General features: G+C 44.9%; 1 protein-coding gene across 1 annotated transcript in view; it reads left to right on the forward strand.

Moving 5' to 3' along the window:
* Positions 1–10732, forward strand: part of DNAH6 (dynein axonemal heavy chain 6) — a 290936-nt gene extending 280204 nt beyond the window's left edge. The window contains exons 73-77 of the mRNA XM_061168664.1: positions 1417–1602; positions 2150–2222; positions 3033–3184; positions 6740–6962; positions 10524–10732. Of these exons, the coding sequence (XP_061024647.1) occupies positions 1417–1602; positions 2150–2222; positions 3033–3184; positions 6740–6962; positions 10524–10627 (738 nt within the window). The 3' untranslated portion in view covers positions 10628–10732. The remainder of the gene's footprint in view (positions 1–1416; positions 1603–2149; positions 2223–3032; positions 3185–6739; positions 6963–10523) is intronic.
* Positions 10733–12369: the final 1637 nt, after the last annotated feature.

Raw genomic sequence — 12369 nt, forward strand, 5'->3', positions numbered from 1 at the left:
GCCTGCACAGGATCTCCCTCATCCTGAACCCTGCCCTGTCCTGCCTTGCCCTGGCTCTGTCCCAGCCTCACTTTCACCTCACCCAGCGAACAGCAAGGCCTCACGGTGGTAGTGGTAAGAAAGGCCAAGGGAGGGCGGGAGCATCCGGGGCCTCGGGCTGCCATCTTGGTGAGCTCACTCTCCTCCAGACGGTTACAGAACTGTGAGACAGAGCAAGTCCTGGGAGAGACAGGGCCGCTAGCCATAAGGGAGAACATTCTGACGTGCGCTCTTCCCACTGAATATGACTACATGCTAGCTGCCTCCTCTGAGAGAACTGGCTGTAATGTGACCTCTGTCTACGCTGATTTGGAAGGCACTAGCAGCCTGGCGCCTCCAGCTCTCTGACTTAAGTGTTCTCCATGAATCTTAGATAAGTCTTCTGCTACCTTTTTCCATTTTTGGTGTCTAAGATGGAGTGTTGTTTTGGCTCTGGCTGAGGGCCTTTTTCCTGAGCTCTGCTGCAAATGGTTCGTCAGATCCTAAGGGCATATCTACTTAAAACTCCTCTTTTCTATCACTGCCTCTTGTGAAAAGAGTTGGGAGGAGGGGAATAACTCCATGAAGGAATGGAAGGATGACTAGCCCTGTTTTGTCACATGTCTCTTGTCTCTAGAGCTATCTGCATGTGGTCCTAGGACTTCGTTTTTTAATCAACATAAATTTGGTCTCTAACATCTTCCTGTAATATTTTCCCCATGTGTGGCAGTAGTTGTCACAAAACTGGAACCCATGAGAGCTATACAAATCTATATGGCCTGCCTTTACCTTTAGCCGTGTGGCGGATATTACCCTGTACTTCCCATGGCTGTTGTTGGTCCGGCATCTCCCAGGACTACTGCCGGCCTCTGTCTTTTGTTGAGATGAGGGGAAGATAAGGGATATACCTTTAAAAAGTGTTTCCAGTATAAGGAGGCTCTCTGGAATCAGCTGAAAGATTGGTCTCATCTAAGAATCTCCCCTTTCTGCTATAACTCCTGGGACCGCAGGCTCCCCCTGGGCAGAGTTAGAGGTACTTCCCAAGTCCTCATCACCCTGTCCATGGTTCCCAAATCACTAACCATCAGGCCCATTCTTCCTTTGGCCTGGACGAGAGCTGGATGATGGGGGCCATCTCTCCACCTTCCCTTCTTTACTTCACTGGATCCTGCTATTATGTCTGAACCACCTCCACTACCAGGTCTTACACCCCTCTGGTCACATGTAAAAAAATGCATGAAAGATTGGAGGGTCTGATCCAGCACATAGTCTACAGAGAGGATGGAACCCAGCAAGCAGGCCCTTAAGCATAAGGCAACACCTGCTACCATGAAAAAGTTTCATTCCCACCTGATAATTACATCTGTGAAGGGCACCAACCCCTTTTTATTCTTTCAGACCTCTCTAGATACGCTCAGCAAAGCCATTGCTGGATTGGTGGTGATGTCTGAAGAAATGGAAAAAGTGTATAACAGTTTCCTCAACAACCAGGTTCCCTCTCTGTGGTCCAACACAGCCTACCCATCCCTGAAGCCACTAGGATCGTGGGTCAAAGACCTTATTCTGAGGACTGCATTTGTGGACGTAAGAAAATTCACTTCTTTGGGGTCTGATGAATTTGATGACACCGTTGGCCCTAAAGTTCTTAGGAAGCCCTCGCTAACTGAAATATTGACAACTATCGAGGGATCATCTGAACCTGAAGAAACAGAAACTTCCAGAATAGCATCAGTTTGAAAGTCTTATGCTGATTATAGTATAGTTTGCCCTAGACCCTTATCCCCACAGTCCATTTTAATTCCAGGCCATCCTTGGAGTTTCAGATCTAGTTCATGAGACCTCACCATGAGGTACAGAACCGATCTGACATGGGTCCAAATGGCCAGGTGTGACCTTGCTGTCCTCTCCCCCTTCTAGAACTTCTGTAATAACCAGGTTCTGGGTTTATGATCAGCCTGGTGGGTGAGGAAGGGGGACAAGGCAGGCAGTAAGAATGGGACTGGTGATAACTCAGGACTGGTTTAGATTCTGCCTCCTGGACACCCTCCAAAATATGACTTTGATTTAAAAGACAAATTCTATCTCAGAAAAAAAAAAAAAAGTACATTATGGTGTAATGTTCCTCCTTCAGCTGTGGCTCAAAAGAGGACAGCCTAAGTCCTTCTGGATCTCCGGTTTCTTCTTTCCTCAAGGATTTCTAACAGGTACCAGTGCTTTCCCTAGAAAAATCCCATAGGAAAGATCATTATGTGTGATGAGTTGTGCCGGGTTTCTAGGAACTTTGAAAATGGCATGGCTGCTGATGGCCTAACCAAGGGGTTATTGATTATAAGGCAGCCCAACAAGGCCCTGCTCTTCCTCACTTGCTGGGGTGGGGAAAGGATGGCAGAAATAGCAGACGTTCCCCCAGCAACCTAATGCCCACTCCTCTCAGGTTACAAGCACAAGTGCTGCTGCCCTGTGAATGCACACAGCTACCCCAAGTCCCCACGTAACCCATGCTCAAGGGCACTACCTGCTCTCCACCTTCTCTGGCCCCACCTCTGAGCAGCGTCCTTCCCTCTAAAAAATACTCTTACTGTCCCTCCAGTGGCCCTCAGGGATTCTGCCCAGGACCCCAGAGGGGACCAAGGTCTCTGGGCTCCTAGATGCTAATGAGCCCAGCCCTTCATCTGTCTCATCCTGAGTCCCTCCTAAACAGCCTATAGACAGCCCATACAAGACAAGCTAAGCAAGATGCTAAAGTTGGGGAGACTGGGCTCTGAAACTCCCTCACGGGCTTGTGTCTCTCATTGGCAGAGCACTTTAGACTTGGCCTCCCCTCTCATCCCGACCAGGACCAAAATTCGCACATGCTTTGGCTCCACCCTTCCCAACTAATTCAGAGTAAGATGTTGATGGTTGGGTCCTCTGGATGGAGAGGAAGCTCTCTAACGCTAGAGCATCCCAGTTGAGGCACGTGGGGGCCGTGTTTGGGCAATAGTAACCCAGGTTTCTGGCTTTCATATTTACAGGAACTCTTCAAAATCATGCTCGGAAATATAATTTGCCTATAGATGAGCTGAGTTTCAAGTACAACATGATTCCTATCTATCGGGATCAAGCCACAGTTATAGACGCTGCCAAGACAGTGCAGTTTGGACAAGAACTGCCCATGGACATGGAGGTATTGTCCCCCTGACAGTTGTTACAGCACAGCAGCTTCTGTCCCACTGTCATCCAGTATCTCAGGCAATCTCCCCTGCCCCACCACCCGCTTTCCATTTGCAGGAGTGGGAGAGGGCAGGGTGGGACTCACAACCCCAAGACAAGCTCCCCAATTAGCAGTAACCGGATGGGAACTGCCTAAATTAGTCTGACCTGTAAAAATATATTTTACAGCAATACTGTAGGTACCTACAGTAACTTTCTCATTCGTGCAGAGGCAATATGGCAAGAGGTTAAAAACCAGAGTTTCAGCACTGGGCAGGCCTGAGTAAATTCTGACTTTCTCCCTCCCCAGTTGTGTCTGCAAGAGCAATTACTAACATGTCTGCACCTCAGTGTTCACATCTGCAAAATGGGGCTCATGCCACCAACCTCAGAGCTGTAGGGCAGTGTAACTGAAACTTCAGGTGTCATGTGACCAGCACATAGTGAGCCCACAATAAATGTTATCATAAGCTAAACTTATCTGCCTCGTTCACTCAGCTGCCTCCTAGCAGAATTGATATGCTAACTTCATATATCATATAACTATAACTACATCACATAACCAGTAGGAATGTATCAATACTAAGGAAGCAGTTCAGACTCTTTGCTTACATAGTTTACTCCCTCTAGAGCAGAGGTTCTCAAAATGTGGTCCGCAGACCAGCAGCATCAGCATCACCTGGGCACTTATTAAAAATGAACTTATTTACAAAACAGAAGTAGACCCACAGATGTAGAAAGCAAACTTATGGTTACCAAAGGGGGAAGGGGGAGAGGGATAAATTAGGAGGTTGGGATTAACATATACACACTACTATATATAAAATAGATAACCAACAAGGACCTACTGTATAGCACAGGGAACTATACTAAATATTTTGTAACAACCTATAAGGGAAAAGAATCTGAAAAAGTATATATATATATATATATATATATATATATATATATATATATACACACAGACATATACATATATATGTTAACTGAATCACTGCTGTATACCTGAAACTAACACAACTTTGTAAATCAACTATACTTCAATTTAAAAAAGAAAAAGAAATGTAAATTCCAAGGACCCATTCCAGATTGAATCAGAAACTGGGCTGGGACCCAGAAATCTATATTTTAACAAGTCCTCCAGAGGGTTCTTAGCCCACTCGAGTTTCAGAACCCCTGCTCTAGAATATCTCAACCTCGACTGCAGGTTAGAATCACCTATGGAGCTTTAAAAACATCCTGATGCTCAGTTCACACCCAATTACGTCAAAATCACCCCAATTATATCAGTCATCATATTTGAAAGCTCCCCTGGCAATTCCAGTATACAGCCAGGGTGAGAGCCACCTGCCAATCTGAGCTGCCCACTTTCAACGTGCTGAGATATTGATGGGGCAGGGAAACCTCTGCTTCAAAGCACCTGTCCACCCCAGTGGGCCTTATTAATGTAATTTTCTATGTGTGCTGTGAAATCAAAGATCTGCTCCAGATTGCCTTTGCCAAGAATGTGTTCACTAGCCGGTCAGTGTAGATGGGGTAAGTGGCTTTTACTAAACCTTCCTTAAAGTATCAGGTACTGGTAGGAATTGCTCCTGGGTAACTTAATCAGTATCCACCCCACTCAGATCTGCTTGATCTAGTCTTTGCTCTGATTAGCAAAAACACACAAAGATGAGATTGATCCCATATTCATGGATTACTCTATGAAATACTGTAATACCCCATGCCTCTTAATTGCCTGTATCTTAAAATGACAATGAAAGAGCTTACGTCTTTAAGGGAATTTGTTTTAGCATCAAAATTTTTTTGATGCTAAAGTATTTGCATGCAAAAGTAGGGGGAAGTCAATTGACAGATGCACTCCTTGTTATTTTGAGACCCTTCTTAGCCAGGAGAGCATCGCAGGCCCAGGTCAGGACCCATTGAGGCTGCAGGAGGGCAGGACAACACCCACATAAAAGCCCTCGTCCAGTCCGTCCTGGATGCTGGCCCTGCTCTGTGCCCAGCACGCTCCATCTGCCACATAGACCGACTCTGAAGGACAGATGTTTACAGTGACCACCGGGGCCTCTGTCCCTCCAGCCTGCCCCAGTCTACACACATCTCCACATGGGTCATGTGCAGTGAACCACGATGATGCCTGGGAATCCCTGCCTTCTGTGGAGACTGTAAACTGTATAGTCAGCCCATCTCCTGGTCCTCCCAGCAAACGTCTGCAAGACACAGCAAGAGATTGTTGGATGACTTGAGTTCTGTTACAAACAGCAGGGCCACTGTCAGCCCATTGCCGCCTTTGTGCCATTTAGGAAAAGGCGCTCGCTCTGTGTGTGTGCAGATGGCTCCTACACACAGCTTGGCAAGTGGATGGCAGGACGGTTTCAGCCTCTACTCAGGCAAACCTGCACAAGCATATATAGCAGCCCCCAAAACAGGAAGGCCTTGCTGTACCTCGCTGCACGCGAGGGACGAACTACAGGACACTAGGTAGTAAAGTCCAACCAAAAAGCGCTTACCATCCTTTTATTCACTATAAAACACATCACTTATGACCACACAGCTTGGTCCTCTGCCTGCAGGTGTGAAGATCCAGTTATCCAAAGGTATAGGGCCCCAGAACTGGCCAAATTCACTCAATGTTTGAGAAAGGATACACAGAAGCCCACAACTGGAAGAAATTGTATACCAGTGGTGACATCTAACCACAGGACATTGAGGGACAGGTTCTCTGTTTCTGTCTCTCTTTCTCCTGTAAAATTTCCTTTTTTTTTTTTTAATTTATTTATTTTTGGCTGCATTGGGTCTAAGTTGCTGCATGCGGGCTTTCTCTAGTGGTGGCGAGCAGGGGCTACTCTTCATTGCAGTGCGTGTGCTTCTCATTGTGGTGGCTTCTCTTGTTGCGGAGCATGGGCTCTAGGCACGCGGGCTTCAGTACTTGTGGCACACGGGCTCAGTAGTTGTGGTACGCGGGCTTAGTTGCTCCGAGGCATGTGGGATCTTCCCGGACCAGGGATCGAGCCCATGTCCCCTGCATTGGCAGGCAGATTCTTAACCACTGACCCACCAGGGAAGTCCCGCCTCCTGCAAAATTTCTCTTAAAAAACTTTCCATAGGCACTCTGCAAATATCATTGCCAATATATAACCTATCTTCTGGAACGGCACCCAGATCTTTGAAAGGCCTTGCTAAAAATAACAGATGATAATCACAGCCCTCTTGTCCATCCACTTCCCGTGAGAAGGGGAAAATTCTAACGTCATGATATCAGAGTCTGAAGCCCATCAGTGGGTTTCCCAGGGGTTCCCCCTACCAGACAGCCTGTGGGAGTGTGAAAAGTATGAGATTTGGTGACAAACTGAAAAGCAAATTATTTCACCTTTTGGAGCCTTGGCATTCTCCTCTCTAAAATGTGAGTGATAAGAGAATCTCTGGATTGGTTCTTAGAATTGAGTGAGGATGTAGGACTAGGAGGTGGCCCACAAAACTGACCCCTCCTCCTCTTCTCACCTATGAACTTCTGCGTGTCTTTCAGTTGCCCTCTCCTGAGGATGGTGTTCTTGTCCATGGGATATTCATGGATGCTTCTCGATGGGACAATAAGGAGATGGTGATAGAAGATGCACTGCCCGGACAGATGAATCCAATGCTGCCTGTGGTGCATTTTGAACCTCAACAAAATTATGAGCCAAGCCCAACACTCTACCACTCCCCACTTTATAAGACAGGGGCCCGGGCAGGTACACTCTCAACCACAGGTGAGGATGTTCTAAGATCAGTATCACGACCAAATGCAAACTACAATCAAAGTCCAAATGCTAAACTGTAATGTACAAAGGGTGATCTTGGGCCAATTAGCCAGGCTTAAAATAAGACCACTTATAACACACAAATTTACAAATGCTGTAAATTCTATTTGTTTTAATGCTGAGTGTAGATTAATGTTATAAAGCCAATGCTTGCATCTGTTAGTCTAATGAGTAGAAAATAGTTTATTTTGTGTGTGTGTCTTTCAATTTATTTATTTATTTATTTATTTATTTATTTATTTTATTTTGGTTGTGCCGGGTCTTAGTTGCAGCCAGTGGGCTCCTATTAGCGGCATGCATGTGGGATCTAGTTCCCCGACCAGGGATCGAAACCGCATCCCCTTCATTGGAAGGTGAATTCTAAACCACTGTGCCACCAGGGAAGTCCCAGAAAGTAGTTTATTGAGCAGTGCCTTCTAATTGAAAAATGATGGACTGAGTAGACACATCTATCTCTGACCAAATCCATTGAGACTCAGCGTAGAAAAGAGATTTTAAAATAAATAAGTGGAATGCCATGCTACAAAAAGAGAAATCTTAGTAGACCTGAAACTGAGATACAGCCCTGAAAAAAAGGAACCAGATAAAAAGAAAGCCATATCAACAGATAAGCTGAAGAATTGAATGCAGGCAGCTAGAGAGTGAGCCAAGAGAATGCACTGAGAAAATCCCTCAAAAGACAGCACAATGCAATTTTTTTAAGTGACACTGTGGAAGGAGTCAAAATCACCAACATTTATCTAGTAGGCAATCTGGAAGGAGAAAGGAGAGAAAATGGAAGGGCAATAATATTTGAAAAACTGGCTGATAATTTCCCAGAACTGAAGAAACAGTTGAGTCCTCAGATTGAGAGATCTCACAAAGTGGTAGGGGTAATTTTTTTAAATATACAAAGAACAAATAAACAATCAAATTTTAAAAGAAACCTAGATATATCAGAGTGATACCTAAGATCATCAGAAATAAAGAAAATTCTCAAAGAGATAAAATGCATTAATATGCTGGAACTAAAATTCCAGAAAATGAGAATCAGATTGACTTCAGACATGTCTCATTATCCACAGTGCATATAAAAATAGAGAAACTTCTTCAAAGAGCTGAGGAAAAACAACTTTGAACCAGAATTGCAAGTGCAACCAAATTATCATCTGAACGAAAAGTTGTAATAAAGACCGTCTTGGACATACAAAGGCTCTAAATTAATCACCACTGATCCTCTATTTAAAACACACACACACACAGTTAAATCTTTAATAGTTTGACCATAGAAATGAATTTATAATAACTTGGAACTAAATTTCCAGATGACAGAAATATGGGAGGGGAGCCAGGAAGAAAGAACTAAAAAATCTTTCTCATTTGAATGGAGAATATAGATACTGATGATATTTATTTTTCTAATAAAATATTCAGTTAAAGGGTGTTCTCTAAGGGTAACGTACAGAATAGAACTAAAATAGACATTCGTGTCACATGATCTCCCACCCCTATGACAAATCTAAAAAAGTGTTCAAAGGTATTTTTTAAATTAATAATGGTATTTACAAGTTTTTGTAGGGACATGTACTTTTATTTGTCTTGGATAAGTTATCTAGGAATGGAATGACTGAATCATGCAGTAGGTATATGTTTAACTTCTTAAGAAACTGCCAAAATGTTTTCCAAAGTGGCCATAGCACTTAACATCCCCACCAGCAGTGTATGAGGGTTCCAGATCCTCCACATCCTCACCACCACTTAGTACAATCAGTCCTTTTAATTTTAGATGATAGATGACAGATAGATAGGTAGATGATGATGATAGATATAGATAGATAGATAGATAGATAGATAGATAGATAGATAGATAGATAGATAATAGAACATAGTGGCATCTCTTTGTGGTTTTAATTTGCATTTCCCTAATGACTAATGACAGTAGCCATCTTTTCTGGTGCTTATTTATATCTTCTCAGATGAAGTGTCTGTTCCAATCTTTTGCCCATTTTTTAATAGAGTCATTTGTCTTCTTATTATTGGCTAAAATTCCAACAGGAACTCTGTGGTTTTCAGGAAAAGGAACAAAGGAAAGGTAGTAATTAAAATGACGTTGCACTGGCACAAGATTCTATAAACAGATCCAATGTACTGGAGAGAGAGCCCAGAAACGCACTGTGCATATGTGGGAACTTGACGTATAATACCAGAATCATTTAAAATTGATCAGGAAGAGGGAAATTATTCCACAAATGATGCTGGGACAATTGGTCATACCAAACTTAGATCCTTATCTCCTACCACATACAAAAATTAAATCACAGATGGACTCTATAGACTTAATCATCACTAAAATTTAAAATTATTAACCTTAATGAAATAATGGCTCTAAGTAATAATTATCAGCTGCTGCTGACATTCCAACAAAGAAAGACAACCCGATACAAGGCGCTTCCTGATGGAAGTGCACACCACCTAGGAAGTATTCTTGCCAAAAAAACTCAACCCTGAATGTGATCACACCTCTAGATCTAACCGCCCTTGCAGGGATAGAGGAACATGTGTAAAGTCACCACAGGGATGCTGTCAACAAGAGCCAGACTCTGGGAAATCTCACAGGAGAAATAGCCTGGTTGTTTCAACAAATATATTACAAGGGGGTGGCAAAAGGAACAGAGGGGAACCTACCAATTGAAAGAGATTTAAACAACACATCACTGTTGCAAGGTATGGACCTTATTTGAATTACAATTCAAACTAATGGTTACTATACATATACATTCTGCATATGTACTATAAAATGTCATTCGAACACCTGCCAAGGCACCATGCAGGGAACGACGTACAAAGACAAGGAAAGGGGAGATGTAGGCATTCTCTGCTGGGGACACCACCACCTTCCCTGACTTCCACACAGATGGGGTTTGCTGTGAAGGCCAGAAACAGCAACTCCCATCCTGAGGGCAGGGTCCTCTTCTTCTCAACCTGGTCCTGGCCCCCCTCACCCAGGCACACAGTGAAGAAACGGTAAAAGTGCCCTCTTACTTCAGAAGTCCCAGAGCTGAGGGACATACCTGTGACTGCACTTAGTCATCTCAGGACCCCAGTGCCTACCTACTGGGTGGAACAAAGGATGGATGGATGGATGGATGGATGGATGGATGGATGGATGGATGGACAAGCAGATGGACAAATGGATGGATGCCCAACCTACCAACTGTATCCCCTGAATCCCATTAAAACTCAGGCCTCAATCCTAGTCCAATGCTCCCTGAAACAAACTGCAGAGAACTTGAAACATAGTTTATAAGGTTATACAAGGTCTAAGCTGGACAGGTCCTAAAGGATCGTTTGTTCTAACATCTTCATTTTACAAAGCATAAAACTGAAATCTGTAGAGGACTAGTTGCCCTTCTTCTTTAGAGGCAAAGTCAGGTCTGGAGCCCAGGTGTCTAAACTCCCAGTACAGTGATTTTTGTATTAAGGGGTTATTCTTTAAAGTAACAACCCTTTTTTCCCTGTATTCTTAACTAGGTCATTCAACCAACTTTGTGGTGACCGTCCTCTTACCCTCCAAGAGGTCCAAAGATTACTGGATTGCCAAGGGATCGGCTTTGCTCTGCCAACTAAATGAGTGAAAAGGTGTCACCTCTGTGCTTAAAAAGAACCAGGCCAGAGATCTTTCCTGATGGGGGAGAAAAGTCTGCGTAATTTATATGCGAGCAAAACAGGTTTACTTCTGATCTGGCTTAAAGGTAGCAAGTGTGGCTTTTATTTCTTTTATAACCTGAAATAAAGTGTTTTGAGTTTCTCTTTCTGGTGGTAATTCAAGCTCTGATGTGAAAGCAGTGGGTTCAGCGCTCACCTCTTAAGCCTGCTCCCCCTCCCCCATGCAAGAGGCAGCTTCCCATCAGTAAGGAGCGGGGTGGGGGGGGAGCTGGGACAGGGGTTGGGCCGAGTCAGACCTCAGCACTTCCTCATCCACATGGGCTTCCTTCCTCTTCACGCTAATGTGAAAGGCCCACTGTACACGTCAGTCTCGTGGCCCTAGGTTCTTCCATGTCTAGCCCAGATTAAGGCTCAGGGCCCATCACATGAGATCTGGGCCCGTGGTGCCATTCCGCCATGCTGTGGGGCTGGATTACAATCCTTAGAAGAGCCTGCAGTCTTTCACGATAGTGCAGGTCGCTCCCGCTCAAGTGCAGAGGAATTTTCCGCTTTGGGGTAAAACTGTGTGAAAACGGGCCAAGTCGCCCTCCAGGTGCATTGGCGACCCTGCTACCACAAAAGCAGTGCTGAGATGGAGCAGCCACTGTGGTTTGCAAACCATTTTGCGTCAGCCCTGCCAACCGGGTCTGTTGCTTCCTGGGCCCGGATGTGAGCCAAGAAATTGGGTACCACCCAGCTAGGATGTGGGCCTCTGGAGAAAGCCACGCCCCCTGCTTACAGGAAGAACAGGGTCAGCCACAGCAATCCTTCCCTCCCATTTTACCTTCCCGCCCCCCACCTTCACCCCCATACCTACCAAAACTAAGAATAGACTCAAGTCACTGAGAAGCAGGGAGCACCACTTCTATTAGGAATCAGAGGGAAGAGGTGCCTCCTAAGTCATGGGAGTGGCTGCAGCGGCAGAAGTCAGAGGGTTGATATTAGGCACCACAGCAGCTGTAATCCAAGGTCAGAAAGCTGCAGGAAACTGCCAGCCTCATGCAGAGCCTGGCCACTGCACAAACTTGTGTCTGCTGGAGCCTGCACATAACTGCCACTACTACCAAAGAAAAAGGTCTTCTGCCCCTTTCACCTTCCAAATCTCACTAAGTGTGTCTCATTAGAAGACTCTCGATCAGAGCAGCAAGGGAATCTCGGAAAGGTTAGCCCTCCTACCCCTGCAATACAGGGGGCACAGAATGGAGCAAAGGTGGTGAACATGGATCCTGAGTGCCATCGCATCACTCAGTGGGACCCAAAGATCTTCTTGGCCCTGGAAGTGACCAAGAATGAACCCACAGGAAAGTCTCTGGAAAAAGGAAGGGAAGGCCACAGAGCTGCAAGCCCAGGCAATCAAGGTACCTGAAACCAGATACTTCTTATTGGCCCCATCCAAGTCCTGGGCAGACCCTCTGGGTTTTTGTGAGCTGCTCAGAGGCCCAGGAGAACCAAAAGGAAACTCTGCCACAGGCGGGAGACCCTGGTCTGTAACCATGGTGGGAGCAGGGGGAGGGGGAGGGGGGTGGGTATCAGCTGGGCAGGGCTGAAAGTTCCCATTTCAGACTCAACTAGGGAAATTCTACTTTTAATCATTTTATATACAGATTCTTCATAAGACTTTATTTGGAAAACACAAAGACATATAAATAATAAGTAACACACAGGACAGGGA

Source organism: Eubalaena glacialis, chromosome 14, assembly GCF_028564815.1.
Source record: "Eubalaena glacialis isolate mEubGla1 chromosome 14, mEubGla1.1.hap2.+ XY, whole genome shotgun sequence".
NCBI lineage: Eukaryota > Metazoa > Chordata > Mammalia > Artiodactyla > Balaenidae > Eubalaena > Eubalaena glacialis.